The 18,094-nt window shown below is 43.7% G+C and overlaps 1 protein-coding gene across 1 annotated transcript; it reads left to right on the top strand.

Annotated features, from left to right (window-relative positions):
• The first annotated feature begins 639 nt into the window (after positions 1 to 639).
• LOC134632241 (potassium voltage-gated channel subfamily G member 4-like) lies at positions 640 to 17,123 on the top strand. The gene is made up of 3 exons (XM_063480901.1): positions 640 to 999; positions 6,015 to 6,854; positions 12,613 to 17,123. The coding sequence occupies exons 2-3, from the start codon at positions 6,096 to 6,098 to the stop codon at positions 13,447 to 13,449; spliced, it is 1,596 nt and encodes a 531-aa protein (XP_063336971.1). The 5' UTR covers positions 640 to 999; positions 6,015 to 6,095; the 3' UTR covers positions 13,450 to 17,123.
• The last annotated feature ends 971 nt before the right edge of the window (positions 17,124 to 18,094 follow it).

Here is an 18,094-nt window from a genome sequence, read left to right as displayed (position 1 = left end):
GCAGAACGCACGTACAGTAGGGTCCAGTTGTAGTGCAGCAGCACCAAATTGGAGTCTACAGAGTGTGTACATGAAATTGAATCCACTTGCACGTAGATGTGAGAAGCACAGCTCTGGCTAATAAAGAGGCTGTGCAGTAGACCCGCTGCTCTGATCAGAATGGATGCAGCGCGCTTTCTTTTTTCTCTTGGTTACATCAGACTTACTGTTGCAGCTCAGAGTTTTTGCAAACTGCTTCTGTTCCATCAGTGTTTGTGATTTGTGCCAGAGGGCTGCACGCTCTCATTCTGACCTGTGATGGAGTCACACAGACTTGCTGTAAGTTTAAATCCTGCAGCGTGAATTATCCGGTCCGACCTCAGAGCTGTGGAGCTGTTAGTGACTCAACAAGATCCTGAAGATTAAATGGTTAAACTTTTACACGCGTCTCTTTCTTTTGCCTCTTCGTGTCTCTCACATCAGACAAAACCGCCCCAAACTTCTTCCAGCACATTCATCCTGTCTGTGTTTTACAGTGCATCGGCGAGAAGGGCTGGAGAAGGGAGGGTGTGAGAGGAGGAAGAGGAGGATGAGGGGGAGGGAGGAGGAGGAGGACGGTCCTGCTGTCAAACACAGATGAAAATCCAGCGGCAGGTTTCAGGAGGACACCGCCGTTAGGTAATCGCATTTATCGTCTCCTCGGAAGCGGCGGGGGGCGGGGGTCAGCGGACACCGAGCGCCGAGCTGCGCACAAAGAAATCCGTTTCATTCCGTTCCCTCCAACTCCGGAGCTGCTGGAGAGGCGACGTGTGCGTGCAGCCCCGTGACGGTGCACGGACACACACCGAGCCCAAACTTCAGACTGGATTCAGAAACTGGAGCCGGAGCAGCGCCTGTGCCTCGTAATTGGCGCAGTTACGCGGACGGTTGTGCGCCAGTCTCAGTGGCCGAGGAGCGTCTTCTAGAGAACATGAGCGGGACACGTTAGAGAGCCGAGGCGGCTCGTCTCCGCGCTGAAAGGTGAGTGAGTCACACCTGGCCTGTACGGAACTTTGGCCGGGGTGTAGTTCAGGGTCCGTCCCTCATTTCTGTGTCAAGTTCAGGCTGAACTTTAATTTCAAAAATTGAGTTTGAATCTCAGATCTTAAGCGAGAAAGTGGCTCAGCTCGCATTTTAATAAAAATATGAGCTGACAGCTGGTTTCAGGTCGGAGAGGCTGAGGAAAGCTTTAGACTGTAGCTAAAAGATGGAGGACTCTACAGTCACATCAGCCCCTGGTATCTGGCCTCAACATTATAAACAAAACTTGGACTGCAACCATGATGTTTTTGATTATCTTATTTACATATAGCTTTTTTTAAAATTAATTTATGTCTTTCTTTCTTTTCTTTGGAGTGCTAGCTAGTTTGGTTCAGGCATCACACAGACACAGATGTCTGGTAATTACTGCTGAGTAAGAATTAAAATCAAACCCAAAAACCAGAGCTCAACCTTCTTGGATGGTCTGTTAGTGCAGTGACCTCACAGCAGCCATATTATTGATCACATGATGTCAAAATGCTCCAACAGCAAAAAAAAAAAGGTCCAGAGGTTCAGTTCAGGTGAAGCTAGCAAACAGCTAGCAGCTACAGCCGCCTGTGTCACCGTCCACCTGTCATTTCAAGAAGCCACGCCCCTAATAATGCAAACTTTAAGCCTTAATAAGCTTTAAACAGGTGAGTTATAAAAATGTTCTCCCCTGTACAGGTGTTATGAAGGAGGAAATGATCTTTTGAGACAAAACAATTTTTGTAGTTTTGCTTTTAACATGGCCTCACTCCTGAAACCTCTTGCTGATATTAGAGGCGCTACATTAGCACAGCACAGCATACTCATAAATGAAAACTGGGCTGGCCTTCGTGCAGACATGCTGAACGCTTTGAAACATGTTCAGCTTCTGCAGGAGTGTACAGAGGATCTGTTTGCACTCATGCAACCATTAAATGTCAGTTTTTCACCAAATTATGTTTTTAAATAAACCTCCTGTTCATTAGACTGAAACACACACACACACACACACACACACACACACACACACACTGCACTGTTTTGTAGATCTAACGGTAAACGGATTAAAATGACTTTCTCCCTCCGTCACTCTATACTTAAACAAGTTTTAATGATTTTTCCCAATTTTATATTTCTTAATTATAAAGTATTGAGATTTTCTGCTGCGGCTCCAAATTGAGCTGCGTGCATCATGCTCCCTTTAATAATCCCTGACGTGTGCCTGAAATTGGGATCATAGATCATAGAGAGCAACATGGCACTCAAGCAGAATCTAGGACAGAATTCAGCAACAGGACAGAGCCATCAGCAACCCAAACCAGGAAGTGGACTGGCTCTACTCTACCTGATCACCGAGTGCCTTACACACCACGTCTTATACATCCATTCACACACGCACGTTTTTCCTTTGTGTAACTGCTTTGTGTCTAACAAGAAAGCTTCAGAGGTGGCTGCTTTTGCAGGAACGATGTAGACAAGAGTCCATAATGGGAGTCAGCATTTTATTTGAAACTACAGCATTATATTTACTTACAAATATTTAAAGGTACATACACTAAAATAAGGAGGTAACAAGTCGGATTTTTACAGTAAACGAAAGAAATGTGATGTAAATAAACTTTAGTACTGTGTAAGTGATTTAAAGTGGTTTCAGTCATTAAGTAATTTCATGGGAATTCTGCAGAAAATTAAAGAATATTCTCTGATCTTGTGTCGTAAATATGGGGTAATTTTTGGGACATTGTATTATTAAACTGTCCTTTTATTTAAACACTATAAATATTTTCCTATATTAACTTGTATGAAAAAATAAATATCTAAATCTGTAGCACAGCATGCTTACAACATGAAAGGGGAAATTTTGTTTGTTTTGCTTCACAATTACCACAAAAATGATGCAGTACTTAAACGACTCCTCCTGTCCTGTAAAATATATAAAACTTTAAATTATTCATGCATTACTTAAATGTACTTACAGCATGACTTAGTGGTTCGCTGTCACGAGAAGTGAGGATCTCAGTCTTTTATAGCTCACACTGACCGACCTGTCAAACCCACGTTGGTTTCATACGAGCAGATTCTATATTCATCTTGTCGACATCAGGCCGAGGTGAAACTACTTTCTGCTCGAACCTGTAGAGCTGAAGGAGCTTCTTTGGTGATTCTCAGGCATTTTCTACTCTCTGGGTTCGTTCACGCCATCACTGTGTCTCACCGTCGAGTCACACGAATCGAGGCGTGAACTGGTGTGAAGAAACTGTGCAGGGTGTCGAGGCTAAAATGGGGAGTGTTGAGAGCTTCTTCCCCTTTCAGTCAATTTTCTATTTTACTGAAAAAGACACACGAACTAATGTAGACTCATTGATTTGTTCTTTAATGACTGGCATGGAAGAATTATTAGAGCTGGATATATTGTCAGCTTTGACACCTGAAGTCCAGATAGTTTAATACAGCACATCAGGATCAGTGTCTGATTTATTTAACAAAAAGCTTCATTTTTTTATCATTGTCCTCGTTGTCTTGTTTCATCTGCAGGGTGGCTCAGCCTCTGGTCTAAATGATCATATAACACGGAAGAGTAGAAAACAATCATATGGAAACTGAATGAGCTGTTCTTATAGGGTTTCAGGGTTAGCAAAATTCTTATCTTAGCTACGTCTAGGTAAGCATGGTAATGTAAATGGTAAATGGCCTGTATTTGTATAGTACTTTTACTTAGTCCCCAAGGACCCAAAGCGCTTTACTCTACAATCAGTCATTCACCCATTCACACACTGGTGATGGCAAGCTACATTGTAGCCACAGCTGCCCTGGGGCGCACTGACAGCACATTATAGTCTTCAATGAATCTATAGTCACAAGCTGCTCTGCATCCAGGTCTAACTCCTCAGTATTGCCCATTATCAATGGAATCCGGTCTTTAAGTCTGGCGTCATTAACTGTTTCTCTGCTTCAGGTCCCAAAGTCAAGCGAACACTGCGGCATCACTGTGAGTTACAAATTGTCTAAATTCTTTAATCTGTAATAAAATAATCAGTGTGGCTGCTCTACCAGGTGTAACATCCAGACATCCACGAAAACAGAATTTTTTTAATTTAACAGAGTTAGAAGTTAGCAGGAAGTTAGCTCGCTAGTTTCCACCTAAACATGATATAGCATGTTCTGACTGAGAGGTTTCTGAAACAATTCAAATGTACAGCTCTGCTATCACTTCCAACATAAATGAAGACAGAAAACTAAACAGCAGTGACGTTTGTAGAGTCACTGAAGTTGGGCTAGCTGGTATATAATGATGTGCTACGTGATCGCTAGCAACACAGCTATGTTAGCATAATATAAACACAGTGAAGCTGGAGGATGAACGCTAACTTTGTTCCACTCTGTAAAAGTTAACGTGAGGGTTCCTGATGGTTAGGAACAAATGCAATCGCATGGCAGGATGCTGTAAACGGACCAAACTTCAGTCAGGAGAACAACTGAGATAATCCATCCACAATACGAGGTTAGTCATTAATATACTGCTGCATGGGCTGGGCTGGAGTTACATCGTAAGGTTTTAAACACTGAGCTTTAAAATGAACAGTGGTAACAAAAACTGAGAGAGGCCGACAGTGATCACTGACTGTTTTTAGGGGCTTGTTGAGATTAAAAAGAACAAGATACAAAGAATTAAAACATGTTAAAATCACAACAGCTTTAATAAACAGAGAGTAGTTTGTACCTGGAAGCAGCGTTCATCACGTCATCACTTAAAAACCGGATAGCTTTGTCTTTTAGCATTAGCCTAGCTGAAAATCCTGCTTCGTATTTGACTTGAGAGTCCACTTTAGGTTTTCAGCTGTTGTTGATCCAAACTCTGCATTCTTTCTAAAGAACAGAAAAAACCTTTAATACTGAATAAAGAAAGAAAACTTTGTCACCCTGCTAACCTCGCTCCCGAGTGGAGAATAAACGTTCGGACACAGCAGGTGGGTGGGGTTTTTGACCATATTTGGGATATCCCCTCACCAGCATCATCAGAGAAGCTCCTAGAATAGAAGGAATTGTCTGAATCCAGGTATTTATTTGTACATACACATTTCATTATTTGAAACTCAGTTTTTAATATGACTGTTCATCGGAACAGGCGATATGACAGGAAATAAGAAAAAAAACAGAATAAGTTCACTTCAGAATCCATCACCAAATTCGTAGCAGACTAATAATGACTGCCACTGAGTCTGAGATTCAGTATTTTAGAAGATACGCATCAAATTGGGTGATATTCATGGTCCTGTGCTTCACTGAGGGTTGTTGTTCTCCTGGCAGCGACTGCAGTGATCCGAACTCTTTTTCCTGGCACGCTGCTTTGTTTTGATCAGACTCATTACAGAAGATGAGGCTTCGCACAAATATGCGAGAGGCCTCATCTTCTCTCTCCGTGTTTCGGGCTGCATTGCTGCTGTGGCTCAATATGTCTGTTCAGTGTTGTCTGTGATTAAACACATCAGAAACCGGCGTCCTGCTCACATCCCATTTACTGCTCTTTGTTTCTTGATGGTATCTGACAGGTTATGACAGCGAGAGCTCGCTTTGAAAACTGCAATACTGACTCTGATGTCACGTCAAGCTTCAAGCCAAAACTTCTTAATCATTCTGAATTTGGATGTTTAACACAGATGAAGCTCAGAAGCCTGTAGCAGTTAATTGAATGTGTCAGACAACATTTCCTAATAGTTTTATGTTGTGGGGACGAGTGGGGAACATTAAGGAAGATATTTCAGTCTTCTCTGCAAAAAAGGATGATTGAGTTGGAGTAACTTTAAAACATGAACATGAAAAGGCTCGATAAGTGACGTAAAAGGACTTGGATTTGATATCAGAACAGTAGGAGGTCTGGGACACTTCCTTCACTCCATGTTGGTCCCTATTGAGACCCTTGGAGACAAACAAGTTTGAATTAATGGAAGATTTCAACAGACTGAATCTGTCTTTTTGCCTCCCTACAGTTTCCGTGGAGCTTCCGTAAAACTCCGGTCAGTCGGACATAATAAAATCTCATCCATCCCGTCACACATCCAGCTGCCAGCATGCCCATCATCAGCAATGCCAACCACGACTTCAGCACCTACTCCATCAGCAGCGACGACAGCAGCCTCGACCGCTTCTTCACCGAGATCCCGGAGACCGAGACCCTCAAAGGCGTTTACTTCCAGCGTGCCCAGCTGCTGCGCGACCCGAAGGCCTCGTACGTGGTCGACCGCACCCTGCAGGTTCTGGTCAATGTCGGCGGTAACCGCTACACCTTCCCCTGGAGCACCCTGGAGCAGTTTCCTCAGAGTCGTCTGGGTCGCCTGCGCTTCTGCACCACCCCCGAGGAGATCGCACGACTCTGCGACGACTACGACGAGACCTGCCAGGAGTTCTTCTTCGACCGAAACCCAACAGCCTTTAGGGTCATCCTCAACTTCCTGGCGGCAGGCAAACTGCGTCTGCTCCGGGAGTTATGTGCCGTTTCGCTGCACGACGAGCTCGACTACTGGGGCGTGGACCCCGGCCATATGGAGCGCTGCTGCCGCCGTCGCATGATGGCCCGGGTGGAGGAGGTGGCGGAGCGGGAGCGTAAGGAGGAAGAGTGGAGGCAGAAGAGGATGATGCTGAAGAAGAACAGCACACAGACGGAAAAGGGCTATCGCAGACTGATCGTGGTGCTGCGCGATATGGTGGAAAACCCTCACTCCGGCCTGGCCGGGAAGATGTTCGCCTGCCTCTCCATCGTCATGGTGATGGTCACCGTCATCAGTCTGTGCATCAGCACCATGCCGGACCTCCGAGATGAGGAGACGAAGGTGGGTACAGAGCTTACAGAATTTATAAAACAGCCTGTGGAATCAGTTTGAAATTCATAAAACGTTTTAAATATGGGTTTAAATAAGAAAGAAATTTCTGGGATCTGGCTGAATGTTGAACCTGACGTCTGCATCTGGGGCCACTGTGTCACGGTCCTGGGTCGTTTAACCCAGTGTTATTGTGTTTCATTGTATTTTGATATTCATTGTTTATGTTTTGGTTCTTTTAGTCTTCTTTAGCTCCTAGGTTGCGTAGTTATAGTTCTGTGCTCATTTAGACTCCTTGTGTCATCTTCCCCCGTTCCCCTACACTGAAAAAAAGGCCATGTTGGATTTACTTAATTCAGTAGTGGACTTTGGTTGCACACAAATGTTTTGCTTTGGCAGAAACTTAAACAACTGAGTTAAATCAGCACAACTTTTTCATATTCAATAAACCTGTGCGTTTTGTCTTCATAAAACGTGATTGAAACATGTTTAGATGAAGTAAGTTGAGCTCTTGGAATATTTGAATTCTTCACAATTTTGTCATTTTATTTCAACACTATTCAATAACTTTTACCCCAATACTACTTGGTCACTTAAATACTACATGTTGTCTTTATGTTACATAATGTTCAACAAAGTCTGAGTCTGGTTACCATAAAAATCGAATAGATCTACAACAACTACGGTCCTCCTATCTTTATCCTGGATGCAGGGAAATACCCCTGAAGTGATAGGTTACGAGGCAGGGTACAGCCTGGACAGCTCACCAGTCTATCACATAGAGACAAACAACCATTTGCACTCACATTCACGGTAATTTAGAATCACCAATTAACCTAACTCTATTAACTGCATGACTTTTAACTGTGGGAGGAAACCAGAATACCCAGAGAGAAACCAGTGCAAACTAGCCAGATTGTGGATTTGAACCCAGGACCTTCTAGCTGTGAAGCAACAGCACTAGCAAATATGCCACCAATCCAGCTATGATTTCAAGGCTTGATGCAGAATTTTTTTGTTTTTGTCCTTGACAGGTTAAACCACAATAAATAGCAACAGCATACACGTGGTGTGTATGTCGTTGTCTGCCTCCTATAACTCCAGTGATTTTCCTGCAGTTTGACATCTCGTGCGATCTTGTGAATTTCATGAGTTCAGCAACTAACCACTCGCACTAGATTGTATCAGGTCATCTCAACAAGAACAAATTAAGTTGTTGAATTTGGTACAGATCCTTCATGATTTAATTACGTTCAAGTTGGAAACATGAAATTATTATAAGTTAGACTTTTTTAATGTAACAACCACCCAATTTACTATTTTTGGTATACCAAAAAAAACTAGAGGCGGCTGCTCAACTTGACTGAGATGGATGCCTTCCTCAAACCACGATCCAAAGCGTGCGAGACTGAAATCCCGTGCGGTGTCGCGGGATTTAACATTGCTATATTATTGACTTACTTCACTCGATATGAACAATTTAATCGAGCCTCTCTGCATATCATGTCGTTTCTACACTATATAGTTACACTTAACTTTAAAGCATGAGGCACTTGTGTTAAATACACACAAGATGCTTACGTAAATCCAAGAGCTGGACAATTCCTTTTTTTCAGTGTAGTTTTCCCTTGTTGTTGGGTGTGTCTTACCTGTCATGTTATGTCTGCATGGTTCCTGTTGTCAACTTCAGGTCACATCTGAATCCCATCATGTTTCCTATTTATTTTGAAGGTCTTGTTGTCTTCCCTTGTGGCGTCATTATGATTTGTTTGTGTCAGCTGTTTCCCAGTGTGTGGCCACTTCCCTTGATCACCCTTGTTTGTATTGAGTCTGTGTTTCCGTTCAGTCAGTGTCAGGTTGTCTGTATGTACCCCCATGTCATCCTAGCCAAGGTTACAGTCATAGTTTAAAGTCATATGTGTGGTATCCACGGAAACCTCTGAATCTCAGCTAAAATCTCATGTAAACGATTTCTAAAACCACCAAACAAAGCGAAGACGCCAAACAGTTACGTGATTTTCTGGACTTAAATGTGACCCAGAGCATATTTTCAAAGGTGTTATTTGCTATAAAACACTTTAAGAAATTAGGCGAGGGAAATAAAAAATCAAACTTTTCTATGTTTGAGTCACAGTAACTTTGAAATATCAACATCTGCAGCACTACTTACACCTCTGATGAGTGTTAGCTTTATTTTGATACCAAGATTGGTTACACAGAATTTATAATTGCAGAGAAATACAATGAATTTCCTTTTTGAGCAGGAAACTCAGAAAACCGCTTAACAGGTTAAACACATGGAAGAGTGTAAGACTTTATTCTTTCTAACGGTCAGCAGCATCACAGACTCACCCAGTTTGTTCCTCTTCACACATTCGGGTTAATTGCAGAGTTCAGCAGTGCACAGCAATGCTAGCTCACACTCTGATATAGCACTTAGCACCGTAGCAGCTGGAATACACGCTGCACTCACCGCTAAACTGGATCAAGTCTGAAAGGGGATTTTTCTGAAATATCTAAATTAAAACATGTAAATATTATTCAGGACTGTAACCACACAGGTGCCAATAAACCAGGAAAGGTTATAGGAAAGAGGGAAACTGACCCCGGGGTCATCTGGCTGACCAGTAGAGGCATTTTAAAGGGAAGATTCATGGATGTAAAGCAGGAGGGCGCGCAGAGGGTTGGCGTGACAGAGGATGCTGGGATAGGGTGAGATAGAGCCAGGTGATATGTTTTGGTGACCTCTGCAGGAAGCAGGTGACAGAATAAGTTTGTGTGAATGTGTAAATGTTGTGATGTGTGATCGTGTTGCCAACTCTCTACAGAGCTGCACACGGCGCATAACTGCTTTCTGTTCCCCGCCAAAGAGTCTTTGCATCTAAACTTAACAACTAAAGCTTTCAGATGGTCCAAGAAAAGCGTGTACTCCGGCGGTGGTACAGTTTGTGCGCTCGTGTGGACAGTAAACAGTCCTACATGATGATTTTCATAGTACATTGTTAGTTTATGATGACTGCTTTGTTGGAGGACGTCTTGTAAAAAAGATGATCTAATGCAGGAAATGGTGCTGAAGAGGGGACCTGGTGATGCTGGTTAGAGCGGGCTGTTGCTATAAAGCTCTTGTTTACTTCCTGACTTACAGTTTTGTGTGTTGCAGAGATGAAGACATCATTTCTGCTGTAGTTGGCTCTCTGGGTCGTTCCCCTCAGCGGCGGAGCCGTTACTGACGGATGATTTTTAGCTGGAAATTTAATGAAAGTAATGAAAACTTCACAGAGCAGACTGTGTGTTCACTGAGAAACATTTCCACCACAACACTAAATATTTCATCCTATTAACGTCGGCTCACGTAGCTGTGATGTAAAGTGGGGCTGATGGTGATTAACTGACAGGTAAACTGATGCAGACAGTGCTGCAGATTTTGTTCGCTCTCACTGTGATATTTACAGACGGAAGCTGTTTCTAGAAAAAACAAGAAAGCTCGAAGTGATAAACACGCTGCACGGTACCTGCACCCAGCAACAGACAGGAGAGAGGAAATGTGACTACAGATGAACGTGCGATGTGTAGGCTGGATGTGTAAAAGCAGCTCTTAGCTAACACATTCATCACATCACAGTAATATAACAGAGTATTTACATGTACAGTCTAACTGCACATTTAATCTCTGAGATATTTTAATATAAGAAAAAGAACAGATTCAACAGTTTAGCCCAGAGTTTCAGTGATACAGAAACGCTGATTTAATTTGAAATTGTTATAAATAATTGTTTGTGCAGAAAATCCTGTGATTCTAAGACTTACATTTTTTTTAATTAACAGAATATGTCTGGGTTTTTTTTACTATGACCCTACTGTAAAAATATACATTTCTATGGCAGATAATTAAAAAAGCTTTCTGATATATCGTTTATCTGTTAGTTGTTTGTTTTGCTGTGGTCTGAATGGCCATGGAGATTTTTATATCATCAGGAAAAGCTGTAAAACTTATGAAAATATAGCTTAAAGTGGAACATTTTTGTCCTTTACATTTTCCAAATCCATCCAGTGGGCCTGATTCTGGCCCCTGGGCCTTATGTTTGCCAACCCGACTCAGTATGAGACAAACAGGCATCCACAGAAGAGTCCAAGAATAAAGATATGGAGAATAAATCCTCTGTAATTACAAATAGGTGCGGTTATAAATCAGTGTAACTTCACTGATTGAAAGAGCGATGACAGTAAAAAGACAAATTAAAGCATATTAATGGGGCTCAGGCGTGGATTGAAAAGCAGCTTTTGTCAGCGTGACTGTTTGCTGGTTGTTTTCTGCCGGCGGTCTGAGGTAACCAAAGGAGACAGCGTGCAGAGCTGACTGCTGTTGTCAGTGTAAAGAGTCTGAATTTGGCTTTTGTGAGCTGGAGACAATAAATCGATTCCTCCCGAACGTTTTTGCAGCCGGTCGGACTAATTGAGCCGACAGAAAATCAAAGTGTGGACGTGAGCGCCAAAAGAAGCTGAAAGTTCTGAATCTGGCCGACCTGTAAGGTGGACGGTGCTGCTGCAGATATAATCCTGCTAACATTAGCTTACAGAAAATACAGTGTTTTTATTTAATGTTAATTATCAGGAGTCATGGTTTGAGAAAAAAATAAGATCTGACGGATTTGCTTTTACAAACGTTCAAAAACAAAATTTCACCTTATATCTCTACAACTAATCAGCGCAGGCCAAATTCTAAAGACACCGCTCAATTAAATGAGTAAATTCGCATAAAGCACTATGTTGACACAGTTTACAGCAGCCCCATATTTTATCCTTTGACTCCACCAGAGAGGTTTTGTATGATTTACAGATAGAGATAGCCCTTATTTAGCTCCTCCCACTTCAACGCCACCCTTTAAGACCACTTTCTTTTCATTGGATACTCTCTATGACATCATGTAGAACCAGAAGTAGAAAAAAACTGTGGTAAACTAAGTGATTCTGGCTCACATGGATTACTTGTGCATACACTGTCCTCATTATTAGAACGTCTGGTCATGTTTGTCATGCACATCATGGCTGGAACAGGATCGTAGGAGGTCTGATGGAGTAAAACAGGAGGAAGCAGAATGGAAGCAGGAAAATCATTTTTATTATTCAGCTTTCACCGAGTACCAGGCAGAAAGTTCAGGTGAGGTTCACCATCCTTTCCCGAATATTACCTCCCTCACAAATAATTCACCTGTTTCCAGGAGTCGTATTTTATCAGGGAACACAGAGTTCTAGATTAAAATTATAAATTTTAATGCTTGATGGAAGCTGCCCGACGGCGTCTTCTCGTCAGAAGTAGTTCACATTATGTGCAGTTAGAAAAGCCCATGTTCTTCCAGGTTGTAATTTTCACTTTTCTTTTTGTCACTCTGGTATTTGTGGACACCGTTCTTCATTCAGTCGTCTTTCTTTCTCATTTCTTTGTCATCATTCTGTCATCTGTTAAAATCACACTGGAATAAAAATGGATTTTTATACTTCTTATTACAACAGACACTTTTTTTAGCATTCACCTCCAGAGAAATCAATGTAAGTGCTCTGCAGCTTTTAAATGTTTTCCAATTTCTCGCTTTGTGCAGACAGACGTGGAATTAAAGTGATGGTAAGGAAAACCGAGAGGCCGTTTGCCCTCGGCACGGCGAGAGGCAGCGGGCCTCGCAGGTCACTGTTTTCCGAGGCTATCTGAGCATCATGTGTGAAATCGATGGAGCGGCACTTTATATTTGCTCCGTGTTTCTGTCCCCGTCTGCAGGGCGAGTGCTCCCAGAAGTGTCACAACATGTTCGTGGTGGAGTCCATCTGCGTGGCCTGGTTCACCTTGGAGTTTGTGCTGCGATTTATCAACGCCCAGAGCAAGCTGGCCTTCGCCCGCGGCCCGCTCAACATCATCGACGCCGTTGCCATCCTGCCGTACTACGTGTCCCTGGTGGTCGACATTAAAGACGAGTCGCACGAGGATGTCATCATGGGGGCCGGCAGAGGCTACCTGGACAAACTGAGCCTGATCCTTCGCCTGCTGCGAGCCCTGCGGATCCTCTACGTGATGCGGCTGGCTCGCCACTCTCTGGGCCTGCAGACGCTCGGGGTGACCATGCAGCGCAGCATGAGAGAGTTCGGCCTGCTGCTGCTGTTCGTCTGCGTGGCCGTGACCCTCTTCTCACCTCTGGTTCATCTAGCCGAGAGCGAGCTGGCGCCGTTTGCCGCCACGCACCCCCACCACAGCTTCAGCAGCATCCCGGCCTCTTACTGGTGGGCCATCATCTCCATGACCACCGTGGGCTACGGCGACATGGTGCCGCGCAGCATCCCCGGACAGATAGTGGCGCTGACCAGCATCCTGAGCGGCATCCTCATCATGGCGTTCCCGGCCACCTCCATCTTCCACACCTTCTCCCGCTCATATCAGGAGCTGAAGCAGGAGTACAAGCGGGTGTGGAAGGAGGAGCGGGACGAGGAAATAGCCGCCGAGTCAGGGAAGAGCTGCACCAAGGATGATTCTTCACTAGATGAGCTCAAATCCGTGTCGAAGAACGGGAACGATGGGATGAAGTCGAGCAAGACTCCCACGCTTCCGTCTGCAGCGTTCTGATGGAGGTCATGTGACACTTTTGGTTCATTATGTGTTAAAAACTTTCTCCTTCCCGTACATTAAAACTCTGGAGCACTTGTACGATGAACAAAATAATGTTCCACGCTCTAGATTCATGTTTCCTTAAAAGTGTGTCCACAACTTATCAGGTTATAGTCGCCTCTTAACTTCCACCAGGTCACTGAGGTTTGTTTACATCAATCTGATCTTGATCCTGATTTTGGCTTCACACATTTAAATGGATTTGATCACGTAATATTAAAAATGCACGCTCCTCCAATAAAAAGGAAATCGAGCACTCCCTAAATCAGCATCTGACCACCTGCCTGCGTGAGCCAATCGCAGCTGTCCCCTGCACTGTGCCGCCGTCTCCACTGATTAACCAAGAAGATGTTATGCAAAGAGTGCAGGAGAGCTGCGTCTGCACCATAAAGCAACACAAATAACCCGAGAACACCCAGAACTGTAGAGTAACAATCATCCAACATCAGCTCAGACGTCCATGACAGCGAGGCCGTGCAGCGCGTCATCCACTCACAGAGAAACACTCAAATCTCATTTCACGTGGTCAAAGATAAGTGCCGACTAACCGCGGTGAGTAATGAAAGCTTCGGGAAAATGGTCAGCTTACTGGCAAAACATCTGTTGTTACCTCATGCAGTTATTTTTCAAAGCAGCAAAACGTCACTCGTGCAGGAACAACAAACACAGAGAAAGACTTTAGATCTTCCTTCTAGGAGATGAACGAACACTTGATTCATCTGCAGATATTCATTTATAAAGAATAACTACAGGAATGTTGCATTATGTAAAAGTGGAAGCAGCAACCTGCCGATTTAAATTTCTGCAAAGTTTTGCGAAAACATTTTATGAATTTATTTTATTTTGGTGCAAATATTTGTACAGATGTGAAACCATCGAAAAATCCGTGAACGATTGTAACAAATAATCAAAATAACGGCTTAAACCGTGCAGCCGTGCTGAACATTCATCCCTTTTTATGGAGTTTTAAAAGTTTTAGGGAAAAAACAATACAAAAGGAATATAACATCTCCTGGTTTTTCCTGCAGCTGAAACAAAGTCCGTCTGTAACTCTGCACACGTCACTGCTGACCTGGTGGATGTTAGAGGTCAAAGTGTCCTGTTTCCTGTCCCAGCCGTGTTTGTTTTTAATGACGAGCTCGGCGTTTGTAAAGTAATCCCTGCGCACCGCTGTGCTCTACACGCTCCGTTTATCGCAGGTTTTTCTATCGTTGGCTCTCTGTGATGTCAAGTGGATCTCCTTATATGGTCATCTCCAGTCCACAGCCCTGGCTGTGAGTGCAGAACCACCCCATGTTCAAATCTTTGTGTCTGTGAGCCACTCAGAAGATTGCTTTAAAAGGGGGAGGAGCTATAAGAGTTTGTGTTCAATGCTCAGTAAGATATGAAAGAATTGTTTGGTATCGTGAGTCAGAGCAAAAGCACGGAGCTGGAAATGAGTCGCTCCCAAAGCCTTTCCCGAACGTTGAATTCTCCCATTGTTTTCTGAGGAGCTCCAAACTGTGGTCTTAATAATCTTACTCCTCTCTGTGGCTGCTAGGAGACACTGTGTCTGTAGTAATACACTATTTTTGTACACACTTACACACACAGTGCACCAATCCAATTACAGTATGATTGTCTGGAGAGCATCAGTGTAATGGAAGATCACATTTCTTCCTCTTGGTTCTTTCGGTTTTAATCAGATAACTGAAAGAAGATTCTCCAGCATCTTCTTTTCTTCCCGTTTGCTTTTGGACTGGGACGCTGACCCGGCTCTCGAGTTTCGGGATGTTGGAGTGTCCTCGAATGGACCATCGGCGCTCGCAGAAGCCGGTGATGAAAACTTCACTGTGATGGATTGCACAGCACAGACGGCGTCACGTCTCAGAGAGGATTTTTCAGAGGGAGTCGATGGCTGCCTGGAGGGAAGAAAGTCGTTTAAAAACCAATCAGCGGAGGTGTCGGAGCATTTTTGAGAACCACCAACTCGGTCCTTTAATGTGCACAGAAATTTGTGTCCTTCATTCTTTAACCGCTCACGTCTTTCTGGCATTTTTAAAATAAAATAACACTTGGATTCATTTGCTGTGATGAATGCTTTAGATTGTTTTATTGCACTCGAAGCTCCCGAGCAGTTTTAATGACTACACGACAGAAAAATGTGACTTAAAAAGAGGCCTTAGAGAAGGAGATGGTGGGCTTCACTGTATTGAATGGAAGGGCTAGTTAGTAATGAGAAAAATGCAACACTGCAGTCAGCAGCGATGAATTACACACTGTGGTAACGACTTCCTGTGGAGCTTTATTATAATAATTCTTATTATAATACCAGAAATGACCGTAAAACCTGCAGTGCCTCTACCGTCCAGCAGAGGCAGCAGTGAGTCAGTCCCCATAGACTCCCATGTTAAAGCTTTACAGCAGAAACAAACATGTTTACAGCCTGATACACAAACTGTTTTTCTCCTAACATAACACCTGTTTTATAACTCACCTGGATTAAAGTTTGTATTATAGGGGCGTGGCGTCACTGACTGACAGGTGGATGGTGACACAGGTGGCTGTAGCTGCTAGCTCTCTGCTAGGCTTCACCTCAGCTAACTGGAGTCCCTGAACTGGACCTGTGGACTGAGATGTTATGTATCTGTGTCTGTGTGATCCTCTCGTTCACTCTGTCGATGGCCTTCTTTTCCCAGCTTAAAACAAATCTAGAACATTTAAAAAAATAAATCTAAATAAATAAATAAAAGTGGAGCCTCCTGATGGCGTCTAAGTCTTGGACAGAATTATTCACACCTCTGCTGATAGAAATGTAATGTCAGATCAAATATGGCCCTCACTGTAAGACGGGCAGGCAGACTGATGATGCTGAAATTTGGCAGAAAATCAGCTCCAGATGGCTAATTTCTGTGTTTCCTTTCAGTAAAACAGAAAAGTTTCAGTTGAGAAATCTGCAGGGAGTTTGTGCTTTTTGCCCTGAATTACATTCATTTGTGCGGCTCATACACATTAAACAGGCTGAAATAAACTGGAGCGACCCTTGAATAAGCTGCTGTAACTCTGCCGTCACAGCTTCATGCACATTTCTACTCTGAACAAAAACCAAAAGGTCTGACTTTGATGTATCTCATTATTATATTTTGTCATCAGTTTAAATTCAGCTGCACTTTTCCTCCAAATGATTTGTGCTGAAAGCCGGACGGATCATTTCTGTGTTTGCTGCGTTTGTGTGCATGGCTGTCTTCAGATGTGTCGTCACGCTGACATCTGCTGTTATCGTTCGTGTCCGAGACGCAGATGGAGGCTGTGCGAGAGCCTCTTTCTGTCTCTGCAGAACTTGTTTGACACTTGTTGGCACGACGGCTTCGGTTTAAATTACAAACAATGGGAACATTGAAGTCCAACAGGCACTCGTTCTTCTCTTCTATCCCTTCTTGTTTTCCTCCAACCCGCACGGCCTGCTGTCCTCACAGGAGACGAGGCTAACGGTGTGACACTCACGTGTCCTCCACCCTCTGCATCTTCTCCTTCATCATCCTTTGTCTGATATATCCAATATATCCACTTTCTCCCGTCTGCACATGTGCAAACCATCTCAGCCTCGCTCTTCTAACTTTAACTCCAAACCTCAAAATATTCTAAACAGCAGCACATGAGCGGTCCTAGGTTTTATGAGCCCCGCCCCCCGAACCATGTACTCCTAGCAACAGTCTCAAGCTTAGACGGTTGAATCAGGAAGGACGTAAATTCATAATATCCAAATCAAACATGCAGATCATCAGGTGCGCTAATAATGAAATAAACAAACTGATTCATAATAATAAATAAAGTTCACAGAGAAGTGGACTCCACAGTTTTGACTTTATTGAAAAGAGCTGTAGCGGTGCTTTGGCGCTCCCTGCTGGTGATATATGGTCCACCATAAAGAACATATTATGGATCCAAAAAGGATGCTCTTCAATCTCAGAGTCTAAACAAGTAACAGAATGTGGAGGAGACGTCAGAGCTGGACCCTGGTGGAGAGTTAAATGCCTGGGAAGAAGCTTCTCAGATGAGAGGTGGAACAAAGAAGTCCAGTCGCTTTTCTTTCCAAGCTCCTTAGACTGGAAAGACTTTAAACTTTGCACAAGAACTTAGACAAGCTCTAAATATTCACAGAATCCAAACGCTTTAAAAGCACAAAGGTCCTGGGACCATGCAGCCTCAGGGCCATATCTGCTCCTTTGTGCAGGGAGAACAGATCAGTTACACGTTTGGGACCAAACCTTCAGAAACAAGCTCTACGAGGGGCGGCGTGAGGGAACTGGCAGGTCGCCACTAGTGACCCGATCCCGTCACAGATGAGATCAGGTTCACAGTGGGTACACGTGACAGACACGAGTCTGGAGGTGCCGTGGCGAGCATTATGCTGCCTGAAACATCATCTGTGAAGGGACAATGGGCCGATGGAAGAAAACGCTGAACGAGCTGCAGGGCGCTGGGCGGTGAGGGCAGGTCGGAATAAAAGATGTCAATAAAATTAGAGAGAAATCAGTCAGGAGGGACAAGCAGAGAGCACCAGCTGCTAAACTGCTGCCTGTTTGGTTGTCTTGTTGTTTCCTCGCCAGTGCAGGTGAACTGC

Source organism: Pelmatolapia mariae, linkage group LG1, assembly GCF_036321145.2.
Source record: "Pelmatolapia mariae isolate MD_Pm_ZW linkage group LG1, Pm_UMD_F_2, whole genome shotgun sequence".
Lineage (NCBI taxonomy): Eukaryota > Metazoa > Chordata > Actinopteri > Cichliformes > Cichlidae > Pelmatolapia > Pelmatolapia mariae.
This window is presented reverse-complemented; position numbering and strand designations above follow the sequence as displayed.